Source organism: Gymnodraco acuticeps, unplaced genomic scaffold (assembly GCF_902827175.1).
Source record: "Gymnodraco acuticeps unplaced genomic scaffold, fGymAcu1.1, whole genome shotgun sequence".
Classification (NCBI taxonomy): domain Eukaryota; kingdom Metazoa; phylum Chordata; class Actinopteri; order Perciformes; family Bathydraconidae; genus Gymnodraco; species Gymnodraco acuticeps.
The window spans coordinates 7,817,268-7,844,531 of NW_022990238.1; the positions used below are offsets into that span (position 1 = coordinate 7,817,268).

The 27,264-nt window shown below is 41.0% G+C and overlaps 3 protein-coding genes across 5 annotated transcripts; 1 reads left to right on the forward strand and 2 right to left on the reverse strand.

Annotated features, from left to right (window-relative positions):
- Window positions 1-33: 33 nt before the first annotated feature.
- tmub2 (transmembrane and ubiquitin-like domain containing 2) lies at window positions 34-3,522 on the reverse strand. Of its 2 annotated transcripts, none has more exons than XM_034219820.1 (3): window positions 3,318-3,522; window positions 1,670-2,287; window positions 34-1,207 (listed from the first exon to the last, which is right to left on the reverse strand). In XM_034219820.1, the coding sequence occupies exons 2-3, from the start codon at window positions 2,278-2,280 to the stop codon at window positions 820-822; spliced, it is 999 nt and encodes a 332-aa protein (XP_034075711.1). In that variant the 5' UTR covers window positions 2,281-2,287; window positions 3,318-3,522; the 3' UTR covers window positions 34-819. The 2 variants fall into 2 exon arrangements, with proteins under 2 accessions (XP_034075711.1, XP_034075710.1); XM_034219819.1 differs by having other exon boundaries at window positions 1,670-2,282; window positions 3,318-3,455.
- Window positions 3,523-7,261: 3,739 nt separating this feature from the next.
- On the reverse strand, window positions 7,262-11,196 carry asb16 (ankyrin repeat and SOCS box containing 16). The gene is made up of 7 exons (XM_034220192.1): window positions 11,127-11,196; window positions 10,298-10,651; window positions 9,481-9,751; window positions 8,347-8,755; window positions 8,158-8,241; window positions 7,584-7,694; window positions 7,262-7,499 (listed from the first exon to the last, which is right to left on the reverse strand). Exons 2-7 carry the CDS (start codon window positions 10,632-10,634, stop codon window positions 7,314-7,316), a joined length of 1,398 nt encoding a protein of 465 aa, XP_034076083.1. The 5' UTR covers window positions 10,635-10,651; window positions 11,127-11,196; the 3' UTR covers window positions 7,262-7,313.
- A 591-nt stretch (window positions 11,197-11,787) lies between these two features.
- hrob (homologous recombination factor with OB-fold) lies at window positions 11,788-21,322 on the forward strand. 2 transcript variants are annotated; one of them, XM_034219432.1, is made up of 10 exons: window positions 11,788-12,044; window positions 12,224-12,274; window positions 12,884-13,867; window positions 14,263-14,346; window positions 15,064-15,198; window positions 16,402-16,510; window positions 17,964-18,049; window positions 18,879-19,001; window positions 19,106-19,319; window positions 19,721-20,549. In XM_034219432.1, exons 1-10 carry the CDS (start codon window positions 12,042-12,044, stop codon window positions 19,870-19,872), a joined length of 1,941 nt encoding a protein of 646 aa, XP_034075323.1. In that variant the 5' UTR covers window positions 11,788-12,041; the 3' UTR covers window positions 19,873-20,549. The 2 variants fall into 2 exon arrangements, with proteins under 2 accessions (XP_034075323.1, XP_034075324.1); XM_034219433.1 differs by lacking the exon at window positions 19,721-20,549 and adding an exon at window positions 20,598-21,322 and having other exon boundaries at window positions 11,798-12,044.
- The last annotated feature ends 5,942 nt before the right edge of the window (window positions 21,323-27,264 follow it).

Below are 27,264 nucleotides of genomic sequence, written 5' to 3' on the forward strand. Positions count from 1 at the left end.
CTTCTTTAGCCTACAAACAAATACTGAGACACGTTTGGTTTGAAATGCTTTAATTTGAGACATCACTGAAGCCAGCGCAGTCCAGCATAATCAGGAGGGTTCCTCCAAATCTTTAAGTGCCAGATGCAGGTTCATCTGATTCATTCTATCATTTTATTTACAGAAAATACACAATATATTTACAATATCATCTCAAAAAGTGTCTATTTCCATGTCTAGTGATTATTTAAATTAGCCTATTTCTAAAGCGACAGTTTTTCAGCAAAAAAAAGATCTTACATTTTCAGCCCGTCCATATTTGCAGTTCAAATAACACAATATATTGGTAGTAAAACTGGCACACACAGCACAACAGTGAGTGGTTCCAAAGAGTATTAGAGTCTTGCATCTATTAGTAGAATTATACTATTTTTCTACACAAACAGTGGCCTAAAAAACAAACACGGACAAAATAGCATCTTGAATCTTTAGCAACAATAAAAGAGCGGACAAGATAAAGCCATGAGTGTTTACGACATGGTGTGCACCACTAAGTCATGTTTGGAGAGGAGTTCTTCACTCACTGCAGATTATTATTTACTCCACATATACTGTACAATCACTCATCTGCTGTTTCATCTTGGTACATGCACAAACAGGCTCACCTAGCCACCCACACACTATCATTCACTCACACACTGCAGGGATCCAATCAGCTGTTGGATCTGCACTGAGCCCATTTGGATTAGTCCGTCTCTCCAGGTGCCGCCCCCTGCTATAGTTATTTGTATTCTACTCACAACATTCAGCTGTAAGTGTGTGTGCTTTCTCCCGGTCTGTTCAGCGGCTGTGCATCCCAAATATCAGAAAGCTGAAGAACACAGTGACTCCCACGAGGGAGATGGTCGCGGGCGCCGTGAAGAACTGCCTGTAGTTGATGCGGAAGTACCACACCACGGCCAGTATCACCACGAACACGGGCACTACCAGGCTGCTGGTGCTTATGGCTACTCCAGCAGCCCTGAATCCCCCCGAGACCCCGGACCCAGCTCCCGCCCCAGGCTGAGCCCCTTCCTCTGGAGGGTCCTCGTGCATGGCCTGGGAGATGTGGCAGTGGATCACGCTGTTCTGTGAGATGTTTAGGGAAAACAGGGTCTTCTTGGGATCCTGCAGCAGCTGGCCTTGGTAGATAAGTTTGATTTGATGCTCTCGACCTGAGAAGTATTTGCTGGAGCAGAAATGAGACGAGAACACATATTAATGGACAAGTACAGCATTTTTGGACATTCACTTATTAGCTTGGTTGCTGGGAAAACAATAACATTCCCTTCTGAAGCTCAATATACTAGAAGGGGAACTATATTTATTTTTAATCATGTACAAATTCCTGATAGCAAAGTTAGAACTTCTTGCACTATCTTTGCCGGCTCTGTCGTTCAATGCTGTAAAGCCTCACATAGGAAAGTTCTCCGAAGAGACAAGCCAAAACACTGTCTACATGTAAACATTGAAAACAACATTTCTAAAAATACTGAGTTTTACACTGTATTCACGGACCAAAAACAGGTAGGAATGTCTATGTTTTCCTTTCCTATCCCTCTGCAAGAAAGCAACGCATTTCTAAACTGTAATCTATTCCTATGGCAGTTTTGACTTGAAGTCTGCAGGTGGATGTTTGGGGTTGTTTTACCTTTTCAGCACTCCCACTGTATCCTGCGGTTCGACAACAGCTAACTCCTCTGTGTCGTTTAAAAACTTTAGGCGGACAGAGATGGAGGTGGCCGTGGTGGGGGAGGGGGAGACGGTGCTGGACAACACTGGAATATGGTCTGTAATTTTTTTTATTTCCTCCTGCCCCTCATTATCATCCTCATCCTCATCATCGTCATCATCCTCGTCATCTGAAGTGTGCAGTCTTCCAGCCTGGGGTTGCTTGCTCTGTATGTCCAGCAGGAGATCAGCCCTCACCCCCTCAGCTCCCTCCCCCGTCCCCTCCCCCTCTCCTCTCTCGGTCCCCGACTCCCCGTCGTCCGGCTTGTTCTCCTGAGAGGCCGGGGGAGTCTGCTGCTCTGGGGTGTCTGTGCTGGGAGACCCTCCGCTGTAGCTCTCGTGGCCCCCCAGTCCGATCAGGGAGGCGTGAGCCCCCACGGTGAGGATGGTGCCCAGGATGTGGTCGCCCCGGTCGGCCACGTGAGTCGAGAGCCAAGCGAAGACGAGGGCCAGGACCAGGAGCAACACCCCGCCTGCCACCATCACCTCAGTCTCCATCCCGTCCAGCATGGTCAGTGCACACACTGCCATCTCTGTCCTCCAAACAGACACAACACACGTTTAGTTATACACCGCCAAATCAAAGTGTGCCACAATTTAGCAAGCCTTATCCAGCATGCAACATTATCACATATTATGGGAACATTCTAACAAACTAAATGTTACATTCATGGAAATATATTCTGGTTTTATGTATAATTTATAGTTTTTTTCCAATATAATAATTCACACGATATTATCAATTTATTTCAATAACAACGTTAAAGATATTCTGTTTTCTCTGCATGGAAAGTTAGTTCAATTATTAAACGATTCATAAAAGTTGGCTATTTTTCTGTTGGGTTGAATCTAACATAAATTTGCCCGAAATAAAGAACATTTAATCCAAACGTCAGAACATGGCCTTTAATGATGACAGTAGAAAACTTGACTTCCGGTTTCTGTTTTTAAAAGGATAAGCAATAGTTGATCAATAAAAAAGAAACACGTTCTGACCTTTCAGCAATAATAAAGCTAGATTCTGATGAACTGAACGAAGTCACATCGATTCTTTACACAAGACACCGATAAACTGGGTTTCATGTAAACACATTGTATCGCAGCATTTTGAACTCATTAACTACACAATCCTGCTTTGTTTGCAAGGAAATTCATAATCTTTAGCGAAGAATTACCATTTGTAAAAGTCACAAGAGTTTTTTAATGTGTGAAAGCTACATAAAGCTCCGCAGCAGCGAACCATCGGGGCTGGTAAGTCCTAACACCCAGCTGTTTAAAGACGTGTCAACAGGGATTTCTGTATGCCACGTTAGTCAATACACTCAATATTCAGGAAACCCAAATGTGCTGTAATGAAACATGTGCTACTAACTTGTTATGCTGTAGTTTATGTGACTAGTTAATGAGCTAAGTTAGCTTGCAAGCTAGCCTACCTTGCTAGCTAAAAAAAAACGACCTTCGGCTGTTTGCGACCTCGCTGCTCGCTTTTGTTTTAGTCGCAACAGTTTTCAAACTGAACACAGAGCTCGGGCGAACGTCTGTGTTTTATTGGTTTTAAACACTCTTACCTGCCAGCTGTTTATGTGTATTCAAAGCATGTTTAAAGACGAGGCTCAATGCTAGCAGTTAGCAGCTGCTCCTTAAAAAACACATAACAAACAGAGAGGCGACGAGACGGCGTGACGTCATCGCGGGCAGTTGGGTGCGCTTGTTTTGGAGACGGGTCACGCCTGTTGCTCCACCTGCTCATACAATAACAACTATAGATATCAAATATTGTGGCATTTACCTTGCTGGTGATTTGGGGACCTATAAAAAGCGGTGTAATGTAACTAAATACATTTGCTAAAGTCCTGTAGTTATGTAAACTATTGAGAAACTTGCTTTCTTGCCAATTAATTTTAAAACATTTCATTTCTAAATCAATATAAGCATTGAGATATAGGCCCAGTGGCGTTTCTAGACCAATTTGACTGGGGGGGGCCACTGGGGGGCCAGTTATTTTCTGAGGGGGGCACAATAAATGCAGGACGAAAAAGAGAACTAGACAGTATGAAGTAATTGCGCATAAGAAAACAATGCAATACAGTTATTGGTATTTGTTTCAGTACACTTACACTGAACAAAAATATAAATGCAACACTTTTTGCTCCCATTTTTCATGAGATGAACTCAAAGATCTAAAACATTTTCTATATACACAAAATAACCATTTATCTCAAATATTGTTCACAAATCTGAAAAAATCTGTGATAGTGAGCATTTCTCCTTTGCCGAGATAATCCATCCCACCTCACAGGTGTGGCATATCAAGATGCTGATTAGACAGCATGATTATTGCACAGGTGTGCCTTAGGCTGGCCACAATAAAAGGCCACTCTGAAACGTGCAGTTTTTCTTTATTGGGGGGGGTCTGGGGGGGTCCGAAAACCAGTCAGTATCTGGTGTGACCACCATTTGCCTCACGCAGTGCAACACATCTCCTTCGCATAGAGTTGATCAGGTTGTTGATTGTGGCCTGTGTAATGTTGGTCCACTCCTCTTCAATGGCTGTGCGAAGTTGCTGGATATTGGCAGGAACTGGAACACGCTGTCGTATACGCCGATCCAGAGCATCCCAAACAGTGGCGGCGCTAGGGGGTGGCTACTTGGGCTCAAGCCCCGGATGTTTTCTGAAAAGTCCCGGATGTTTCACTTAAAAAAAATAAAAAATGTTTTTATTTTTTTGAAAACGTCTCGGGAGTTATGTGCAGTACCGGAGTCCACCAGAGAGGCAGCCACTGTGGGACATTAGCCTGCGTACTGCGTAGCCTGCCCTGAAGAAGAAGTGATCCTTCCTAGTGCCTGACGAGTTTTAAGCTAATAGCATATACAGTATGGATATTAGAAAGTTATTGTCATCGAAGCAGGCCACAAGCTGCAATAGCAGCAGTATCAGCAGCTGACAACAATGTCATCACCAGCAGTCAAGAAATGGATGATGTTTCAGGTTTGTTAATCTAATGGTGATATCTGCACTCTGGCTGACTGAGTAAGAAGTGAAAAAGAGGGATGTAACGTTAATGTTATAGCTAGTAAACATGGAGTAACAACACTAAGTATACCCTTATATGTTAGTATGTATACAGAACATGACTAAAAATTATCCTAAGATGTAACGTTAACCCTTCATAACTCAGTCTACTTTTAAGACACTAAAATATCGTATTCCAATTTTTATTTTGTTTTCACGCGTGGAATTATACCGGCTCTCGTGTCAGTACACATAACAACAGAACTCACAGGCAACCCTCTGAATCAGACTCCGATTAGCTGTGACTGCATCCACTCAGAGTGTCCGATTCAGAAACGTGACTCTTACAGCCCACACAGCGGCGTGCGTTGAAGCTTCCAACGCTTCTGCCCATTCACTTTGAATGGGGTGACGTCACTTTTAGCCGAACTGCATCGTGGGAAGCGTCGCTGGCGTGGCTCGCTGCAAAAGTTGAGCAATGCTCAACTTTTGACGCCTCGGCAGAAGCGTCAGCCAATCGAATCATATGCCAGTACAAGCTCTAGCCAATCAAACCGCTGCTTGTGTGTCAGGGGCGGGAGATTCATGTGATTGGTTGTTGGTCGAGTGTCAGACACGCCCGCCGGCAAGCGTCAACGCACGCCGCTGTGTGGACGGGCCGTTACACTCTTTACGTCACAAACAAAGATGGTGGATGAGAATAGATCTATAAAACGATAAGCAATGCGCCAGAATCAAGGTGAGACTATCCGCATCCTTTAAAAGTTTACGCACATTCGTTTCACCTTAATTAAACGTAAACGACTATTTGAGTGAGTTAAGGCATTAGTTTGCTTCATTAAAGGGTGTTAATGAGTGTTCTCCAGTGCCTTTTGTCCGCTTTAAGGTGTTATTAAGGTAGGGTTAATGTTGCTCTCAAAGTGCATCAGATTGATGCTTTCAACTTCAATATTTAAAAAAAAATCTTCCCGAGGGAGCATGCCCCCGGACCCCCCAAGAGGAGGCGACGACCCCCATAAAGGATGTTCGGTCTGTTTCGGTCTCAGACGATCTTGGAGGTGAACATGCTGGATGTGGAGGTCCTGGGCTGGTGTGGTTACAGGTGGTCTGCGGTTGTGAGGCCGGTTGGATGTACTGCCAAATTCTCTGAAACGCCTTTGGAGACGGCTTATGGTAGAGAAATGAACATTCAATTCACGGGCAACAGCTCTGGTGGACATTCCTGCTGTCAGCATGCCAATTGCACGCTCCCTCAAAACTTGCGACATCTGTGGCATTGTGCTGTGTGATAAAACTGAATATGTTAGAGTGGCCTTTTATTGTGGCCAGCCTAAGGCACACCTGTGCAATAATCATGCTGTCTAATCAGCATCTTGATATGCCACACCTGTGAGGTGGGATGGATTATCTCGGCAAAGGAGAAGTGCTCACTATCACAGATTTTTTCAGATTTGTGAACAATATTTGAGAGAAATGGTTATTTTGTGTATATAGAAAATGTTTTAGATCTTTGAGTTCAGCTCATGAAAAATGGGAGCAAAAACAAAAGTGTTGCATTTATATTTTTGTTCAGTGTATTTATTTCAGATAGATCTTATAGTTATTACTGTTAGCTTCAGCTTGAATTATAGTGCAATGTTTGCACTCACACCATATTTATATAAAAATAAAGGCAATGAACAGTTACATCTCTACTTTACATAAGGGTGTCTGCACAATCTCACATTACAGCAACAAAATCCTGCGGTTTTTGGCAAACCGAGTACCAGAAAATATACATTTAAAAAAAAAAAAACTTTTCATTGTTAGGGGGGCCACAGGGGGGTCAGAGGTCAGTGTTAGGGGGGCACTGCCCCCCCCCCTAGATAGGCCTACATAATTGACAATACATTACTGTTGCTAATTTGCATTATTTGATAAATAATTTATATTTAATAAATCACAATGGGTCATACTGTACGTTATAAAATGACCACGTTTTGTTTTTAAAATGTTAATCTAGTAAACTACTGTATGTTACAAGTTCAGTTGCTATGAAATACAATGAATAGTGCAGCAAGTACAATATTTCCCTTAGAATTGGAGTGATGTAGAAGTATAAAGTAGCATATATCTATTTGAATACTGATCGACTTGTGTATCCAGTACAAATATAAAATGCTAAAAATAACAAAAGTATGTTATTGCTAATGTTTTGAGTAGTAGTTTTATTGGTAGTGGTGAATAACTCCCATATGATATTTAATTTAATTGAAAAGCTATGCATGTAAGCTTATTTTTGATTGCACATCACATCGAAACAGTCATTTAATTTCACAAGTTTTGTGCAAGCAATTTATTGTCGAAATTGTTGTTAAAACAATTGTAACAACCAATATACACAATATAAATATATAAAAAGTAAATACTCAAACAGGAGGTCAAATTATACTTTTTTTCCTTACACAAACTCAACCTGAAAAGTATTTCAATTTGACAAAAAGAAGCATGACTAAAGAAAAGAGTAACAGAAACAGGTTATTGTTATCTCAAATAAAAGTACAGGATGAAGTCATTGGAGCGTCCCGTCGTTACTCAGCAGCAGATAGTCCTTCACAGAGCTGGGAATGTGCAGTTCACTGACCGCTGGGAAACACCGGGCTCCGAGGCACAGGCGTAAAGCCCAGCGACAGAGATGCTGCAGAGAGCGAGGCTGGCCGGTCCGCTGACGCACCAAGTCCAAGAAAGATTTGTGCTCCTGAGGCAAAAAGACAGACAAAAACACTTTAGATCACAGGATGATAAACAAAAGGAGGAAGAGGAGATTAAATGGTTTATTTACCTCATATATCTCCGTGGACAGAGAGTCCATCCACGCACAGCGAGGGATCAATGTGTACGAGTTCAGCATCACCTCCAGAGTGGCAGGAGAGAGGACACACTGCTTCAACATCTGGAGAGAGGAGAAAGGAACTTCAAAACACTATTTAGTAGGGCTGCAAGTACTGATCATTTCCTCATCAAATAATCTGCCAATTAATTTGTAGTTTAATAATTTGGTATATAATGGCTAGGAAAACTTTGAACAGAAATGTCCATCCATGTTTCTCAAGGTCTGCTTGCTATCTTGCTTCATCCATTATTTTGACATATGTTTCATACTTAAACGTTTCTTACTGGAAGTATTCTATTTGATATATCTCCTTTATGGAATCCTTTGATTGGTAGATTTCTGGTGCTACATTTTTTTGGAGTTTGGAATTTCCATTCTGAAAATGTGACTTGACATTGTTCAACCTTCCCCCGTGATTCCCTTTTTGAAGCTTTCTTGGTAATAACATCATCACACAATGATATATAATAGCATATCTGCTTTGATATAATATAATTTGTTCATGTATCAGTGTGTTTTTAACCTTTGGTGAGACAGGCTGAGCTCCATGGTTCAGAAGTGACCGTGCTATTGCTTCTGGTTGGTGGCCGGGGTAATCTTCAACCGCCTTAAAGAACAAGCAGAAAATAGTTAATCCCACTACCCAAGCTTTAAAAAAAAAAAAAAGGATATCTGATCAATCATTTTCTAAACGTCCTTCCCTCTGAGCTACCTGCAGCAGGCAGTCCATCGGTGTGTATCCTGCACAGTTGGCAACATCTGGCCGGGCTCCATGCAGCAGGAGGACGTCCACAATCCGGGGGGTGCAGTTGGCGCAGGCGTTGTGCAGGGGGGTGTGCTGCTTCCTGCCTGCAGTTCTGGGATCAGCTCCTGCAGCCAGCAGCTTTTGGACCACTCGTAGATAGCGCCCGGCCTCAGAGGGTCTCTCGGCCCCGGAGCAGGCAGCGTTCAGAGGGGTCTCCCCCTCCTGATTTGTGGCCAACACATCTGCTCCGGTGCTGAGCAGCAGCTCCACGTGCTGCTCCAGGCCTCGCCGGGCGGCCAGGTGCAGGGGCGTGATCCTCGCCCCCCCCAGCCTCACGCTGACCTCTGCTCCTCCCTTTATCAGCAGCTCAGCACACCTGGAACAAAAGGCACATCTGAAAAAACATGCAGTCTCCATCTGACATGAGTTAAGGTTTTCTTAAAAGCAGGAATATGGAAGATCTTTTGGTTGAGCCAAATTATTTCAGTCTCAGAGAAGAATGTGCAAATGTGTTTTATTACCAGAACATTTAGGAATCAAAATCAGAATATACTCATCCCACAGAACGGGAATGTACATTGTTACAACATAAGTGAAGATAGAGACGAAAAGATTAAACACTATTAAAGGGGCTTTTGTTTTTAATAGTATAGTTGAAGAGAGAAAATTAACAAGAAACTCAACTAAAGTTAACGAAGTGGTGGGTCTGGCCTTCTGCAACTCCAAAGGCATTCAGCTTAATATATATAAAACTAAAAAGTAGGACCTCTCCATAATTGAGAGGCTGACAACATCACTTTAGAATCCTGTTAGAATCGGAGGATGTGACAAAAATAAAGAGGGTTTCTCTTTATTTTTGTCACATGCACACAGCACAGCACACACGGTGAAATGTGACCTCTGCATTTAACCCGTACTTGGAGCAGTGGGCAGCTACTGTACAGCGCCCGGTGAACCCACTTTTGATGATTCATCCATTATCAATCATTGCAGATAGGGTAATTGATGAGTGGACTAAGTGTTGCAGCTCTAAAAGTGAGCCAAAAGTACATCATTGATATTAATGAAGAACAAATGGTGAGTTGTGAGCTCCCCTCTCACCTCAGTGACTGTGCGGAGGTGCAGCTCAGGTGGAGAGGAGCGCTGCCGTCTGCTGCCAGCACTTCAGGGTCAGCTCCATGAGAGAGCAGCAGCTGGACGCACAGATCATGGCCGCCCACACAGGCGTCATGGAGGGCCGTGCTCCCCCCAGGGTCAGCGTTCACCTCGGCCCCGCGGAACAGCAGCTCCTCCACACAGCCCGAGTGTCCTCTGCTGGCAGCCAGGCGCAACGCTGAGGTCTGCTTCACCTTGGAGCTCAGCGTCCACATGCCTGACGCAGGCACACAGGGACAGTGTGTGTTAAGTCAAGGGTTGCGTTAGGTTGTGTTTTGAGTCAAGTGCTTCTTTAGTTTTTGTGGTCGTTTTCTCTCTATTTGTAGTTGCGTTGTGGTCCTCGTGTGTCTCTTTGTAGACCATCTGATCTTTTTGTAGTCATTTGAAGTTCCTTTGAAAAGTCATTTGTTGTGTCTTTCTTATAATTGTGTCACCTTGAAGTTACTTTGGTTCTCTTTGTGGTCATTATGGTGTCTTTGTAGTCATTTTGAGTACTTCTTTTTTTTTTTTTTGCATCTATTTGTAGTTGTTTTGGTGTCTGTGCAGCTGCTTTAAGCTTCTTTGTAGACATTTGTGTCTCTTTGTTTTGTTTTGTCTCTTTTTATAGTCGTATTGAGTCCCTTCAATGACATTTTTTATTTCTTTGTGGTCATTGTCAGTCCCTTCTTGGGCTTTATATGTGTTCCTTTGAGTGACATTTTGTGGGTAAAGGCCTACATCCTAACCCCTCCATGACTATAAGTAAAAGGTCTTAAATTCCTACCCATCTCTGGAGCCCACACCATGTCTTCATGCACCGTCTCCATCAGGGCGTTGACCATGGCAGCGTCCTTCAGCACCGCATACACTCCTTTCATGTCCCCACACATGAAGGTGTTGTGGACGGCCGTGTCTCTGCACCGGACCGGGGCACGAGGGGCCCGGACCTCCTGCAGTCGCCCCTGCCTGGGAGAAAGCCTGGGGGCCCTGGGTAGCGGGGCCCTGGTCATGGCTCTCCTATTGGCCAATGCTCGCCGAGCATCCTCCCACTCCTGAAGCTCCTGCTCCAGCCTCAGGGAGCGCAGCGAGGTAGAAGTGAACGGAAAGGAGTCCTTTGACATGGCACCTGAAATTCAACCTACAAGAAAGTTAACAATGGTAAAAAGAAGACGAAATACTAATCTGACTTTATGTTTCCTCTCCAAAAATAGACTTGTTCTTTAAAAAAAAAAAATCTACTGCCACAAACTATTGCAAAGTAGCACAACAGAAAATGTAATAAAAACAAACCTTCTCCAGTGATGAGTGGGACAATGTAGAATACTAAATAAACTCTGCATGTTAAGTGTGTTTCGTTTCTTTTTTGGGTGAATTCATACTGTCAACCTTGTTATTTTTATCACTGAAAGGATCTTATACAATTAGTTTTGTCCTTAGTTATCTTGATTTCTTTCAAATAAATGTTTGGGAGGTTGTATTGTCATTTTATGATACCAATAGTATCATCAGGTATGTGTATATTTTGCCTTTATTGAATTCAAAGTAGATCTTATGCTTTTACCTTGTAAGTCCACACATCATACTGTTCAGAGAAAATGTCTGCCTGTACTCACCTTCACTGGAGCTGCAGTGTGGTCCAAGCAAAGGTCAGGTCAAAACTTTCATTATTTAAATCAGTCTTGTGTACCTTTCATGTCAAATATTACAACTCGAAATGACTTTTGCTTAACGGTATCAGTCGCAAGATTGTTGCTCAAACACAACTTCAGCACTAGTTATTATTAGATCAGAATGAAAACTGATACATGTATTAACATAAATGGCCACCAGATGGCAGTATTGATACCCACCAAAACAGTCATCTGATCAAAGAACCAATAAACGCCAAGATGTATAAAACTTGTCACCATTTCACAGTTTTAAACGTTAACATGAATCTAAAATGTTCCTAGTTTATTTCCTGTTGTTTATGCAACAGGTTGTCACTAAGCAATGCAATTCAAGTTAGGTTCAAAACCTAGAATAACAATGTCTGGTTTACAACTTTTTCTTGAGCATGTATAATCACTGTTGAAAAAACACACATGATAAACAGCTTTAATCAGATTTTAAAGTCATAATAAGGATACATCATTGTAACATTATCCATAATATTAAACAATATAGAAGTTAGAGTTATTATATAATATATTAGACTATTTATTTTCAGAAAGTTTTTCATATTTTAAGATTCTAAGTAACTACTTTGAGAACGTCAAGTAGGAAAGTTGGAGTGAATCATCTTGCTCTGCTGCAATACTCTTTGGAAAACACATGTACGTCAGTACGTCGTGTTTGAACGTGGCGGCGCGATCCCAAGCAGCAGCTCACCTAAAGTTGATAAGCAGCGTTTTCTTGTAAAATTAAAGAATGCAAACAAAACGACATTTTACATTACAACGCAGGTAGTAAATGGCATCCAATCTCTCAGTGAGTTTGGTGTACAGACCGATCAAATACGACTTTAATCGCGATATCTCAGGACTGCGATGGTAAGTGAGCTAAAAAGCAAACTCAAAACAATCTGTGCTAACTAAGCTAACAAATGCTAACGTTTAATGCAAAATAGTTTATGACATTTCTTTTTTTTGTTTAATAGACAATCTTTAGCATCTGGTGATTTAAACCTGCATTTGCTGTGAATACATCAGTGTTTTGTTTCCCGTTACAGACCTGCAAATTAAGTGGCCTGTTCAACATTGGTGAGGACTTTGATGATGAGGTGAGTCCCAGCAACAACACACCTGATGGTACTTAAATATCAGTGAACCGGTCAGATCATTTACCCCAGTCAAATAAATCCTTGAAGATGTTACTTAGTACAGTAAAAAGCATGTAATAATAATAATAATCAGGTACTAAATAATCAAGTACTAAATTACTTAGGACGCTTGAATCATAACATTGAAAATATGTCGATCCACTCATTTATTAATACCTATGATTAATACAGGAGTCATTTTAGATATACTTGAATGCAATCACATGGTTGGGTAATTTCAATTATTTCAAACCATTTTATGTTTGTTTTTTATTTGTTAAGTAACCAATGTTGACTGAAGTAGTGCTTTAAAAAGTACAACATTCCTGAGGCGATTTATTTTTATTTAATTTCCTAATAAATGAATGTACAGCTGTAAGAATGAATGTAAGTCTTAATTACACAAATGAAATGTATGTAAACATAAGTAGGCTACGAGGGTAAAAAATGAAAAAGAGAAAAGTACAGTATTTGAGTAACTGTACTTAATAACAATCCACCACTGAGCATGGGCTGCTCCATTTCTGTTGCTGCTTTCTCACACTGTTAATATAAATGTGTGTGTCCTAGGACCTGCTCGGGACCGACTGGGCTGTCCGCTCAGCGCCTGGATCAGCTGATGTGGCAGCTGCTGTGTCCTCCTGCTCGCTGCGGGCTTCCTCTGTTTCTCACAGAGAGCCGGAGAAAAACTGCATTCAGCAAACTACAGAGAGATCAGCTGCTCTGTGTAACAGCTCGGCATCGAGGGGCAGCACACACATCGCTGCAGGACAAACTGTTGCTCAGGGTTTGAGGCGGCCCTCTTCCTCCTCCTTTTCCTCTGCTCAGACTCATCCTCACACGCTGGATAAATCTCAGCCTGCTTTGACACACCACCAGAGTCCTGCCAACACGGCGGGACTGGATGATTTTGATGATTGGGATGTTGACCTGGCAGACCTGGATGAGTGTGACCAGCAGATGGTGCAGTCTGCTGCTCCAGCCCAGCCTGCACCTGCGTTTAATCCTGCACCTGCGTTTAATCCTGCACCTGCGTTTAATCCTGCAACTTCAGCAAAAACACTGCGACCCCCGACAAGCAGCGGACCTAATCGGACGCAGAGAGACTTGAACGCTGCTCCCCAGGCCCCTGGCTCTTCTAGTAGTTACCTACCTACTCGGATCTGCTCCACTCATGTTCTCAGAACTGCAAACCCCCGCCCCTCTCCCCTGTCAGCGCCTCCTCAGAGTCCAAGTGTTTTCTCTGGCCTTACTGTGTCTTCCCCTGCCCCCAGCCCCATTTCCAGGACACTCAACAGGCCCCAGAGACCGTGGGCAACACCAGGACCCTCCCCTCAGGGCCGTGCAATCTTTGAGTCATTCTCCCCAGCGCCCTGTTCCTCACTGAACTCCTCCACCCTCAGCCCTCATCCCCTTCACACACCGGTCCTCACCAACCGCCTGGTGCAGCTGGTCTCAGCCTCCAATAAGCTCCCTCAGAGGAGACCCCGCTCCGAGGCCCACCGGCCCAGGACCCGCCGCTTTCCGGGGCCCGCAGGGTTCCTGCCAGAGCAGGTTGGTGTCATCCTGCAGCAGGCCTGTCAGGATAGTTACGTTATAGACACATCGCAGGATATAAAGACAGGACAATATTATCATCAATGTTATGTAATAGTTTTAAAATTACAATAATAAAATGTAAATAATTGAAATTAGTATTAAAGTAATTTTTCTCGACAATCAAAGCAGTTTACCTCTCCTTGCCATCTGGAGTTCCTGTTTGTGTATGCCTCCTTGCAGTGTGTTGATGTTGACTCAAAATAAAAGCAACCGAGCAGTGAAATCACATTTAATCTCACCGTCATGATCAGAAATGCTGCTGCTGTAATGGATGACTCCTGTCGAGAGCATCTCATTGGTAAGGTGTGTTTCCATCATGGTGCAGCGGAATAATATAATCCTTCTCTCAGCTTCAGGGTCAGAGGCTGGACGACATCGTGGTTTCTGTCCCTCAGACTCCGGCTCACGGTGCTGTGGCCCGGTCACCAAGCCAGGTAATAAAAGCGATGATTGACATAAGACAAAAAAAAGTGGGGTCACTTTCGCCTCAAATTGTAAGAGTTCAGTATAGAAATGAGCAATCAGACCTGGGATGTTGCAGTATTATGGTATGCGCCATAAAACAAAGCTTAATATTTGTTTTCATAAATCTTGTTTTAACTAGATATGTATTTTTATCCTGTAATTGATTACATTTTCTTGTTTTTGTCTATAAACTTGCACAGAAAAAAGATAACATTGAGTGTGCATAGTAGGCAAGTGGGGTAATACATAACAATTAGAAAGAAAGAACTAAAATGACTAAGTGAGGATGTGGCAGCTTCACACGCTGTGTTTCTTGTGTGTTTTATTCCTCATTCTCTCGCTCTTCTGAGGCAGAACAAAAAGGAAACAACGAAAGTGACAAATAATGTACTTGGACAATCTGAAATATGTTTGTCCAGTTGCCAGACCAAGAAACATGTGTAATAGCAAATGTGAAGGTGCGACCTCGTTCACACAATTAGCAGAAACACATCCACACATTTGTCTAGATTCAGCCTCCTGGAGACAAAGAGAGCGACAGGGTGGAGACATGTTTGATGACCAGCCATCACCACCGACACAGTGATCCAAAGAGCTGCTGGTCACATGGAAACATAAACCTGATATTTTGAAGCCACGGTTACTGAATGTCTCTGAGTGTTTAAACGGTTTGACTCTGTTTAAAGGGCTCCAGCTCACAGACTGAAGAAGACGAGTTCAGTGGTGGTCCCTGGGCTGCGATGAAAGCAGAGATGGGATTGGACGAGAGGAACCCCTCGTGCTTCCTGCACTCCTACAGTGTGGTCATGGTTCTCCGAAAGGTGATTCGGTGTCTTTCTTTTTTTTGTCCACCACCTTAACCAAACATTAACGTCTGAGACCTTGCAAACTGAACTCGTTGTGTTTCCTTGATCAAACCAAAACACAATTGAAGTCTTTAGAATATCAGAATATTCAAGTGTTTCTTTCCCGTTATTATATTGGAACCTTTTTTCATCTACAATGGCCCTAATACAGCCTCGTAAACTACAAGTGAAAAAAGCCATCCCAAAACTCTTTCAGTCCATTTAAATAATTAGCTCTAAGTGCATCTTTATTCAGGTCAAGTCGGTTTTGTTTGATTTATGTTCCATCATAACAGTGTATCGCTGCTGGAGGTCTCTTGGCATAATCAGGACAAATGGAGAAGCTGTACTAGAGGCCTTTGTAATTAGAAACGGAACAATCACTCATCAATCACTCTAATGGAGACTGCTGTTATTCTTCCCTCTCCATGTCTCGATCTCTGTGGAGTAACTCGCCAGTGTTCAGTCATAATACACTGTTGGTTTCTGTTGTTGTCTTTGAAACAGACTCGTCACATGCCCAGAGTCACTGAAGGACTCTGGCTAAGCTCCTTCAGGTTTAACATGAACCTCAGCTTGACCCTGTTTGCATCAATAAACAAATAAACAAACATTCCTCCCAACTTCTGTTGACCGAAGCATCCACAGTAAATCATGTTCGCTAATGTGTAGAGTTTGTTGTTTTCATTTTTGGTGTAAGGCAGTGATCATTTGTCTAAAACGCGTCTTAAAACTAAATAGATGATCTGCAGCGGTGTGCATTTATTTTTCTTTCTCAATGGAACCACCAGCTGACCCCATAAATAGAAGTTTTGTACCAATTTGGAAATGTATTTTCTCACATTTGTATAGATACATTTATGTAGTCCCATAAAATACTGAAAACAATATTTGAAGTTAATAGGGAGGTGAAATATATAGGTAAATAGTGTGAGCAGTATGCATGAATGAGGTATGAAATATACATTACAGTAGGAATGTGTGTGTTATCAGTGCAAAATCCCCAAATATGAATTTAATTATATTACAAATGAAACAAAGAAGCTCATAGTCAATGTAGTTAAGACATTTCATCCAGCTACTGTTTGAGATGTGTGCTTGAAAAAGGATTTATTTCTGAACACGCTGTTATTTGATTAACCAGCTCATGTGTGTTGATTGATTTCCTCGTCGTTGTAGGCTGCGCTGAAACGGCTGGCGAAAAACAAAGTTCCCAATATGGCCGTGCTGCTGAAGAGCATCATCCACACACACGCTGATGCCAAGGTTGTGTTTAAAGACCCGACAGGTAGGACACACACACAATGATTCTTACAGAAATAATGACACTGGCTGGTAGTATAAATAAGGGCTGTAATCAAAATGTGGACATTGAAATTGTGTTATGATGTTATAAAATAAGACAACAGACGTTCAGCATTCTCTGAAAACCCCAGTAGAAGCTTTGACATTTTTAAAATAATGAGACAGAATCAGAAACAGCTTTATTACCAGGTGGGTTTACACGTACGAGGAATTTCACTTGGTGTTGTGGTGCATACATAAAAGTAAAACAAAAATTAAAAACACAGATGGAAAACTATTTTAAGAAAACTTTAATATAAAAAAGAAATATACAAAAATTCAGCCCTGGTAGATATAAGTATAAGCTTATAACGTCTGTGTGAATGATAAATAACTGACAGTCGTGTGTTAGGTGCTGGTGAAGCCTCTTTATCATACTTGAATCACACACAGATACATACATCTGTATACAGCATTCATCATCAGAAGCTGGAAGCCTCCATCCTCTTCCCTTTGCCTCGTCTCCTTCCCTTCTCGTCTCCCCGTTGAGCCTTCACCCTTTTTCATCTGATCCTCCTCTTAAGCTTAGCCGGTTGCCATGGCCTCCACAGAGCGGCTACACGAGGTGTGCTGATTATTAACACTCAGGAATGGTTGTTGTACTCAACACAGGACTTAAGTGCATATTAGTGATTCAATTGCAGTAGATTGGCAACAGCAGTGGGTGGGTTTTAAGTGCTTGTGACACCAGGAGGGAGCTTTCTGTCAGTGATGTTCCTCCCACCTGCTGAACGCTCTCTCAAGCAGGCAAATAGCTCCAAAGCTGCTGTCAACCAGTATATAAATCTTTTTATATATATATATCTCAATACATTTTGGTGAAGAGTGATTCATATTTAATGAAAACGAATGTTTCCGCATCACACTCGGGTTCTACTGCATCAAATTCAGATGTTCAAAAGGTTTAATGTCATATCATATGCACAACTACGGTGTAGTTATGTAAATAATGAAACACTTGGGTCACATGTTCCTAAACAATGCAAATACAAGACACCCTAAAAGCAAAACAATAAAAATTGTGCAAGCTCAGGCGTTAACTGTTCCTGAGTCAGGTGGTTTTAGTGATGCTGCGGTACCGCCTGTCTGGCAGCAGACAGAACAGTTTGTTGCCAGGGTGATGGGGGGTCTTTTATAATCATAATGTTGACCATGGTGAGTGTGACCTGTGTTACCTGCATCATACCCTTTTTAAAAGCAAGATTTAGAATGAAGTCGGATAAAGGTGTTGAGTTTCTTAAATAAAGCATATTTGATCATATTAGTATTGGAGGTCTAACTTGCCCATTTACTTTGGAAATATGGGATGTACAGGAAGTCGACATTTTGGAAGGCAAGCTTTCAATGTTTTTAAATTATCATTTTTTTCTCTTTTTGCACAATATTCCCGGCTGCAGGGGAGATTCAGGGAACGGTTCATCGGCGTCTCCTAGAAGACCGAGTGGAGGAGCTGAAGGTGGGAGCTGTACTGCTGCTCAAACAGGTGAGACTCACCGCTTCTGTAACGTTTACAATTAAAGTAATGATGAGGAACTGGTTAGGAAACAGTCTCAATGTACTACTGATGCCTTTTATAAGACCTGCATAAGCAAACGAGACCAAAAGTGAGAAGATTGGCTATTTCTTTCAAGTTATTCTTAATGCTGTTGCACGTGTAACCAAGTCCAATGTGGCAGAATAGGACGCAATTATGCACGTTAACATAAACTCCTCACCTCAGGCTCCAGCGGGTCCTGGCCGGGCTCTGTGCTACTGTTTTTATTCTTTTCCAGTGGGTTCATCAAAATCAACACAAGTGAAAGTTCCTTTTAACTTAAAGGTCCCCTATTATATTGTTTTTCATCAATATAATAGGTCTCAGATATATACAAACATGTCTCTGAAGTGTTTTGCTCGAAATACCAAACAGATCACCCATTGCAGCATCCCATAATCCCCTCTGTTTCAGCCCTGTTTCAAAAGTGCTGATTCTCTGTCTGTTCCTTGATGAAAATAAGGAGCCACTCCCCACGCCCCTTTGGGGTGGGGGGGGGGGGGGGGTGTGTTACCTTGGTTGGTTATTGGCTAATGGTTACACAAGCCAAAACATCGTAATGACATCATAAAGTGGCCAAAATCTGATCAGCTCATTTTTAGACAGGTTTTTATATAAATGGTTCAGGACAAAAAGTGAGCGAAACTTTCAGAATCTCTTTACACAGAGGGGACACATGTTTATGTATAAAAGACATGAAAAAGTGGATTTTGCATAATAGGTGACCTTTAAATGTAAAGTGATTAACAATCTGACTTGTGGCTGCCTCTGTGGACAGGTGGGTGTGTTTTCCCCTTCCCATCGTAACCATTACCTGAACGTGACGCCCAACAATCTGCTGAGGATCTACGGCCCTAATGGAGTCAGTCTGTCCTCCACTCAGCTCCCCTCGCTCCTCCTGGTGAGCACCCCCGACTGTCAGCTGAAAGCAAAAATATCACAGCCCAACAACTATCAAATCAGAAAAAATCCTTTGAGCTGACAAAAAATGTTTTTCCTATCCAGGAGCCGATGTCCCCCGCAGGTCCCCCCCCCACCGTCCTCCGGGAGCCCGTGTCTCGGATGCAGCTGGTGTTTGACGAGGACGATGATGAGGGACAAGAAGGGGAAAAATGCTCGGAGAGACGTGAGGATGCGGAAACTCCAAGAGACACTAGAGCCGGCTCCAGCAGAGAGCATGCTGGGAACACAGCAGCACAGGACTCAGGCTGGGATGCAGGTGGGGGCCTCTTATATGTAATAACACTTGTGAGGAGAGAAAGTGATTCATTCTAGTCACATCCTGGGGTTGACAAGTGTAAACTCCAGGAAAATGATGTTTTGATGAGTGAAACTGAAACACCGTCTGGTAACATTTCGTCACATTAACATTTGACTCGTAGACCTGAACCCAATGTTAACTGCAGCGTGACAAAAGCTTCTGATTGCATTGTTCTTAACCGAAACGGAAGCTAATCAATGTTTTTCAGTTTGATTAATCTGCTTTTTTATTTTCGTTATTCAGTCAGCAGAACGATAGAAAAGTGGAGGCACATGGTAGCAGAGCTGTAATTTGTATTTTCGAAATGACAATGATTAGTCTGATCTGCGGCCAACTCTTTTTTCTTGTAATAATTCTAGAAAACATGGAGACCAGCCAAGCTCCTCACGGGAAACTGCATCATGGATCTGAATGTCTTTGCATCATTCAAAGATCTACCCAGAGTAAAATATTCCAGACGGATACTAATTACTGTTTACTGATACACTCAGTAAATGTTATGAAATTCTGAAAAATGTAGGATGATTGGTTCAGTAGGATGCATGTTTAGCCGTAGACAAAGACAGATGCTCACTCACGTAGATTGCTGGCAGTGCTCAGCCATTGGACGCTGCCTCGCTGCCATTGGGTAGAGCGTGTGAGCTCATAAATGAGAAGCAATACTGTAAAGAGCTTTGAGTAAGATAATGTATATATATTAACTCCAGAGCTTGTCAAAGCCAATATCATTGAACAATTATGAATGTAATTATTTCCAGAATCCACATGTAAACTAACAAAATCCTTCAAAACATTCTATTTAATTCTTATTTCTTGCTATTGAGCTTTTCAAAAAGTTTCACTGCAGTGTTTTTCCGCACAAAAAAGGAGGCACGCACCCAACTCGACCAGGTTCTGTTTATTAAAGAAAATGTAATTATTCTTAAAAAGATGAATCGCCTCATTGAAATTTAGGGATTTTGTTCACAAACTTTAATATTTGTATGATGTCAAAAGATGTTCAAAGCTTAATTGGATGCCTCAATCGAAGAACCAAATCGAAAAACACCAATATTTGGTGCAACCTTTACTATCAACAAATACCTGAATAGTTAATGCTAGAACCAATCCCAGTGTTTCTATCTCTGTACTCTGATGTCCAATAAGGGCAAACATGCCCAAAGAAGTCTTTTTAGTTTCCTACAAGTTTGATTTGAATTACCCATTATTTAATCTTCTTATCTGTCTGTTGTGCAGATGATGACCTGGATGAACTCCTGGGAGACTTACCTGAAGACACCTACAGCCTCTGATAACCCATCAGCAAACCTCCTGCACACACCGTCTCCACCGACAGGAGTCTGTTACATTTTCCAGTTTATAAATATCACAGAGAAAAGTTAATTTGTTGATGCTGTCATTTCTCTGCATCACTGGTGATGGAATAAGACAAACAGTTGTCACTCGAAGCCAACACATGCTCATGAATCACTTGCACAAGCTCCTGAAATCAGCTGTTTGTTTTCAACTTCACGTCTTATATTCTCACAAAGAATAATTCTGAGATTGTCTGCGTTGGTGTATTTTGGCTGATACTCTTTCATTGTTATCTATTGTTGCACTTTAATTAAGTGACCTTGCAATAAAGGAACCTAGTTACAAAGCATTGATTTGGTAATCCTGCAAAAAGAACCCAAAGAGAGGCTTTTCTGTCAGCCTGCGCTCCATTTTCAGTTGGGATTTCCCGAAGCTTGCAGTGGAGTAGATACACTGTGACCCATCTTGTTTGCCATGCGTTTAGAGGTGCATCTCAGCCACATGAGGATTGCTTGATTTAAAAAAAAAAAGGGGTTACCAGGCCCTATCTGTAGAGAGCCAGAGCATCAGAGTGGAGTTACTCCGTGACTAACAGGCTCTTATGGAGGCTTTCCCAACTCATCATCTACTCTGCTTCACTGTAAAAATAAATCTGGTTAATCCTCTGCCTCTTTGTTATTTGGTGTACACTGCAGCTGCTGAAACTGCCTGGACTATGTTTAAAAGAGGAAGTGGGAATGATGAAATGAGGTGCATTGTATATCATCCCAAATGCGAGTTAATTGGCTGAAATTAGAACAGTTTACAATATAGTCTGTAAATGCATTAAGGCTGCAACTACAGATTATTTTAATCATCAATAAATCCGCCAATTATTTTCACAATTATTCATTAAGTCCATTCAATGTAAAAAAAAAAAATAGAACATTTCAAATAAGCATAAACAATGACTTTCCTATTATTTTTTTATTTAGAAATAAAGCCAGCAGAGGGTAGCATTTAACACCCACGCTGGCAGCTCAGGTCCTAGTGGACATCATTAGTCAAGTTCATGAGCTTATGAGAGACAGATAGAGACCTGAAGATAAGACTTTTAATTGGAGGGAAACTTGAATTAAATAGGAGAAGGCTCTTTGAAAGTGCGTGTATGTGCGTACACGTTCAGCGGTTGCTACTTCTGTTATCGACACATCAAGCAATTAAGACCGCCTCAAAAGGGGAAGGAGGTCCGATTCAGCTATTCTGCAGCTACTGAGTGATCACATAATTTGCCCTTCAACTTTAACCGTGTCTTGCCAGAGGTAAAACATCAACTGTGCCCTGTCTTGCCAAGTCAGGTACTCACACTTCCTAATGACCCGTCTTGTAAGAGTTTATTGTTTTTCATAAGCCATTAAAATAGTCCGAAAGTGTAATTACTCTTTCAGTCTCACCATGCACTGTCTAATAAATGCCTACTAACCCTTTTTAAGGATTTGTAAAAAATCGTTATCTGTGGTTTGGGTTAGATACCCAAGAGGGTAGAAAACGTTCTCATCTCTGATGTAAAGTACTGCTAACTCTCTGAGATTTGGATGAAGCGGCCGGAAATATCAAACGGCCATCTTTTTTAACAAGCTCAGCCTTGTGGTTGATCCTTCACAGTCGGAGAATAATTGCTAACTTCATGGTAGAAGGCTGGGACATGCTTTTTACTGAAATGTCTGTCAAGTTGTCAGTGATTACATTTCACCTAAATTGAATGCATTTTAAAATGTGTTTAACTTGGAAATACATCGAGCTGGAGACCTTATTCACAATATACGATAAAGTATAGTGAGTGTTTTTGGTAAGCTTATGACGATAATGATATTTCAGTGTCCGATCAAGTTTGATCCTTGTATTCAAACCTAATGTATTAATATTTTCTGTTGAACTGCTGGTGATATGAAGTGAACAGCATTCTTGTACTACATATTCCTTAATTTGGTGTTCTCCAACATGTTTCTCAGAACAACTCATGTTTTCAGGGTTTTTGTGTCTCCCATTTGTGAAACAGGATTCCAAAACTTGAATCATTTGGAAATCTAGCATTGCACAGTTTCTCTAATGCATTATTTTCTGTAGAAATAATATAAGAATGCATATTTACATTGCATACAGTGTTGTACTATATTGGGAGACATAATAGACCTTAACCCTGAATAAGTTAAGAAACAAAGCCAACACAGATGCGGCCCTCCACACAGGGCAGGAGGGGTCATAGAAGCATTCGGTGAGTATAAATATGATGTGAATAATTTGATTTGGCTTTCATAGTGACCAATTTAGCATTTATGGGAGATTTCCTGGCAACATGTCAGACATGATCATCAAAACACTAAATGAGGGAATACATTAGCAAGAGTTCATCAGACTTGGAGAATCATTCCCAGGACTGTGGCTCTGTTAGTACTTGGTGGGTTTACTAAAACACTCTTTTGGGGTTTCCTTTAATTAGTCAACACCATCTGCTCTTATGTACATTTGCTTTGATATATTTGAACTGTATGACTGATTATCTACTGTTACTGTTAATCCAAGTCAAGAAGGCAAATGAATGCCTTTACTCTGCGGCAGAAAGAATAAACTAAGGCTCATATTTCAGTGTTGCACATTTGAACACTAATACCTTGCAAATTAAAAAGAGAAGAATATAAGGCTAACAAGACTTGCCTTAAATAATCCTGTGGATGGAAAATTGTCTGGATGGATTAAAGGCAGATGAGATTGCTAAAGCATAATGCCTAATTCTCAACCCTGGAGAATGTTTAATCCCTGTAAAACTATACTCATTACCTCAGTGGAAAAAGAGGAGATTTGCTTAATTAAGTTGATAAGAAACCAACAAACACTGCAGCTGTCTTTGACCACAACACATAGTGAACACTGTGATGGTCTGACAGTGTGTGTGGGTGAAGACTTGTATAGGGGTAAATTATAGAAAAATGAAAATAAAATGCTCTTTTCAGTCATTATAATTGGGGTTTCTGTGTTGTAGCAAATTGCTGAACTTTGTCTAAAAGCGTGAAGTGATGATCAGATAAGATGAACATTGAAAACAGCCTTTTATACTGACAATGTGTAAACTATTTTGGTGTATTTGTTTATTCTTGGCTTCAACAATGTGTGATATTATGGGAAAAGTTGTCAACATTTTACAAATGTGTTTGGTCTGTTACACAAAAATCCATTAACTGCCACTGATATGGTCCATTGTTGTGTCCACCAAAATGTATGCCTGTGTTTTTACATCAGAGACAGATACACTATACTTTGACAGTTTACATTTGTTCCTACATATTTGACAACAGGCTGTCATACTATGAGGAAGTAATAAACAAAATATAAAGAAGTCACAGACTAATAATAATAATAATAATAATAATTGTTAAACCATTAACAGTGAAAGAGAAAACATATTAAGATCCTTTTAGTTAAAGCACACTGTAAAAATACTCCAGTACAAGAGTAGTCCTGCATTCAGAGCCTTATTCTGGTGTGATAAAAGTATGCAAGCAGTTAAATTAATGCATTAATTTAACTGCTGCTTTAATTTGTGTACTATATTTTCCTTAGTCCTCATCATAACAAAAATATTAATATAGTTTTATGAGCTACGTCATATGCTTTTATTCTGTAATCCTCAATCACTTCAGGTTGCTATTTTTACAAATGTGTTTACCTATTTCGTTTTTTCTATTATTTCCCTTTGTTTGTGCAGGACACAAGCTCCTGAACTATTATCTGTATAGTGTGTAGCTATTGAACTCTCCAATGCAAGATGACATTTCTTGAAATGATGAAAAGCAGGATTAAAACTACGAGCTTGACGCCACCCACCTGCAGCACAACAGGTGAGCTCGCTAACCGCCCGGCTAGCTGTAATTGATGGTCATATATCGACAGGTATTGAGTATTAATTCAGTTTTTACACAATGGAACACGTTGGAATTAGAACACCATTGTATTAAAAAAAGATGACAAATTAGAATGCTTCGCTAGCCTTAAAATATGAATGTGCTACACTACCTAACCTAGCTAGCTAACCGATAGTTAGCAGAAAGGCTAGCTAGCATTACATTTTCACGTGTGTTAAACAAGGAACACGTTCCATAAGAAAACAGTATTTTGCTACTGTTTCCAGATTCAACAACATCTTAAATTGAAACAGTGTTAAAATTGCTATGTGTTACATTTTCTCTCATTTTGGGGGATGTGTCAGAGGTTTTAATAAATCAGCAGCATAGCAATGTATTCAGTGTCCAAGCTTAAGTTAACCTTTACTGTTGTTATTACTTTTATACTGTGTTTATTTTACAGTAGCCTACTATTTTTCTTCTCTCTGACATTGTAAACAAATCTAACACAAATATTGTACAATGGCTGTTGTATACACTGATACTAATACATTATCATTGTGGGAATTCTAGTTAAATAAATAATAAATATACATCACAGGTAGACCATTCCATTTAACAGGAGCAGAGTCAAATATATCTGGAGCCTTTTAACCCTCCTATTGTCTTCGTTTTGCCCCCCTTACTTTGGTGTTCGCGGTCAAATTTGACCGGTCCAATTTGAACTGCTATAAACACAAACACCATTAATCATCACCAAATTTAATTTAACACCCTTTCAAACTGTAAATATTATATCAAACTACTGGTATACATGAAAAACTGCAGTAAATATACAAAGAATAGACACTCAACATGTATTGCGTGTGCCAGGTGTGATCCATGTGGGGGGATGGGCACATAAGAGCGGGAAATGTGTCAAATTGTTCTGTGTGTTTGTGAGTGCCGCCAGGTGTGATTCACATGGGGGGATTGGGCACATAAGGGGGGGGGGACACATAGAGTATGTGTGTGTGTGTGTTTTATCTGATCCGGATGGTTTCTAATTCCTTTTCTTTATGGCGGTCATTTTTGACCGGGAACACCATGGGTGTTACAAAGTTGACTAAATCATACAAAATTCAATGAAAGTGGTGATCAGCAATTGTATATGGTCAAATGTCTACTGTGAAGGATGTCATAGCCTTAATGCAATCAAATGTAAAACAAAGAAGTTATGATTGATGAAAGTAGTAAATCGGTCAGATTTGACCCGAAGACAACAGGAGGGTTAAAGTGTGTTTTAAATATCATTTAGTAATTGAAATGTCTTCTGATGCATGTATCCTATAGCAGGTGTCTAAGGCGTGATGTAATATAACATAAGTAGGCTTTAGTTACATTCATACTGCTATGGTTAAATCACTTAGCCTACCTAATATTAAGAGTGGTTCGCATTGTGATTTTAAGACACGTTGGTATCTTTTGATATTCTATGCACAATTTTGGAAGGACGTTTATCTAAGAAATTTTCTTTGGACTTGCTGTTATAAACATATAGGGTGTTGCTATGTTAATGAATATCAGATGAATTAGCATGTTGGAATGACAACCTAAGCTTTTACAGAATGCGAGTGAGTGTTGTTACAAATGGGGTAGATGTATTGCGTGCAAGTAGTGTGAAGTAGTGTTGCTGATTATGATAATAATCCACTTGACCTTTTGCTTGCACATTATTGTAGTTAGGCTTAATATGATACAGGAAAGTAACATAACAAAGTAGATGTCAGCATCAGTGGTTAGAGAGGAGAGAGGAATCAAGGCAACAGGCATTTAGCAAAATAAGACATCCTTGCCTTGGAGCCCTCTTTTGAAACCAATGTCATTAATTATGACATGTGGCACAGCTGTAACAGCTGCTTTCATTGCTTTGTTATGGCTGTATTTTATGATCTCTGTCAGATTATTTTAACTGCGTTCAAGACAAAAGTATTCTGTAGTGAGGGGCGGGGAATTAGAAACAAGTTGTTAAGTGATGTTTCCTGGAGAAGGTGAAGCTGGCTGATCAGGATCACACTGCCATACTGTGATTTGTAGTATTGGATCAGCAGATACCCATACTAACCACGATACCACCATGTCTTTATTGCTGTAGTTATATAATACCATTTTAAGGAATATATAAAAATACTACATATTCTTGAGTTTTCAATTTCCCTTCAACACTTGCCTTCCAAATACAGACAAGCTTCATTTCTCTCACAATTTGACATAATCCACTTTATGAAGCTTTTAACTATCTCCATCTGATGAGGGGAAATTCAAATGTATTTGATTGACAATAGCCCTTTCCCTTTCTGTTTAAAGACACCCTGGTTGCAGTATCATCTATCTATCACCACATATTAACACCCTAACATGCTTATATTATTTCCCTTTTGCCCTCCCCTTGAATCTCTTCACATACTGACTAATAATGATAAACACACTACTACTCACAAAGATGAAATGCCTCAGCTCACAGATATCGGTGCACAGTTACATTCATTACACATGACAAACCCACTTATTATTCTCTTTACATCTATACCCTCTCCTGTGAACGTGACATTATCTGTCTGAATGACTTCCCTCTGTGTGACAGTGGGGTGACCGCACTCCCTCGCTCACTTCCTCGCTCACTTCCTCGCTCACTCCCTCGCTCACTTCCTCGCTCACTCCCTCGCTCACTTCCTCGCTCACTTCCTCGC

What these genes read in the sequence shown, in the direction of transcription:
- tmub2 (XM_034219820.1), bottom strand. Translation starts at nt 2,280, where the DNA reads ATGGCAGTGTGTGCACTGACCATGCTGGACGGGATGGAGACTGAGGTG. An exon ending in ACAGTGGGAGTGCTGAAAAG is followed by an intron (nt 1,208 to 1,669) that starts GTAAAACAACCC and finishes TTTCTGCTCCAG; the next exon opens with CAAATACTTCTCAGGTCGAG.
- asb16 (XM_034220192.1), bottom strand. Translation starts at nt 10,634, where the DNA reads ATGTCAAAGGACTCCTTTCCGTTCACTTCTACCTCGCTGCGCTCCCTG. An exon ending in GGTGTGGGCTCCAGAGATGG is followed by an intron (nt 9,752 to 10,297) that starts GTAGGAATTTAA and finishes TGCCTGCGTCAG; the next exon opens with GCATGTGGACGCTGAGCTCC. An exon ending in CTCAGCCTGTCTCACCAAAG is followed by an intron (nt 7,695 to 8,157) that starts GTTAAAAACACA and finishes TCCTCTCTCCAG; the next exon opens with ATGTTGAAGCAGTGTGTCCT.
- hrob (XM_034219432.1), top strand. An exon ending in TGGTCATGGTTCTCCGAAAG is followed by an intron (nt 15,199 to 16,401) that starts GTGATTCGGTGT and finishes TCGTCGTTGTAG; the next exon opens with GCTGCGCTGAAACGGCTGGC. An exon ending in AGCTCCCCTCGCTCCTCCTG is followed by an intron (nt 19,002 to 19,105) that starts GTGAGCACCCCC and finishes TTTCCTATCCAG; the next exon opens with GAGCCGATGTCCCCCGCAGG.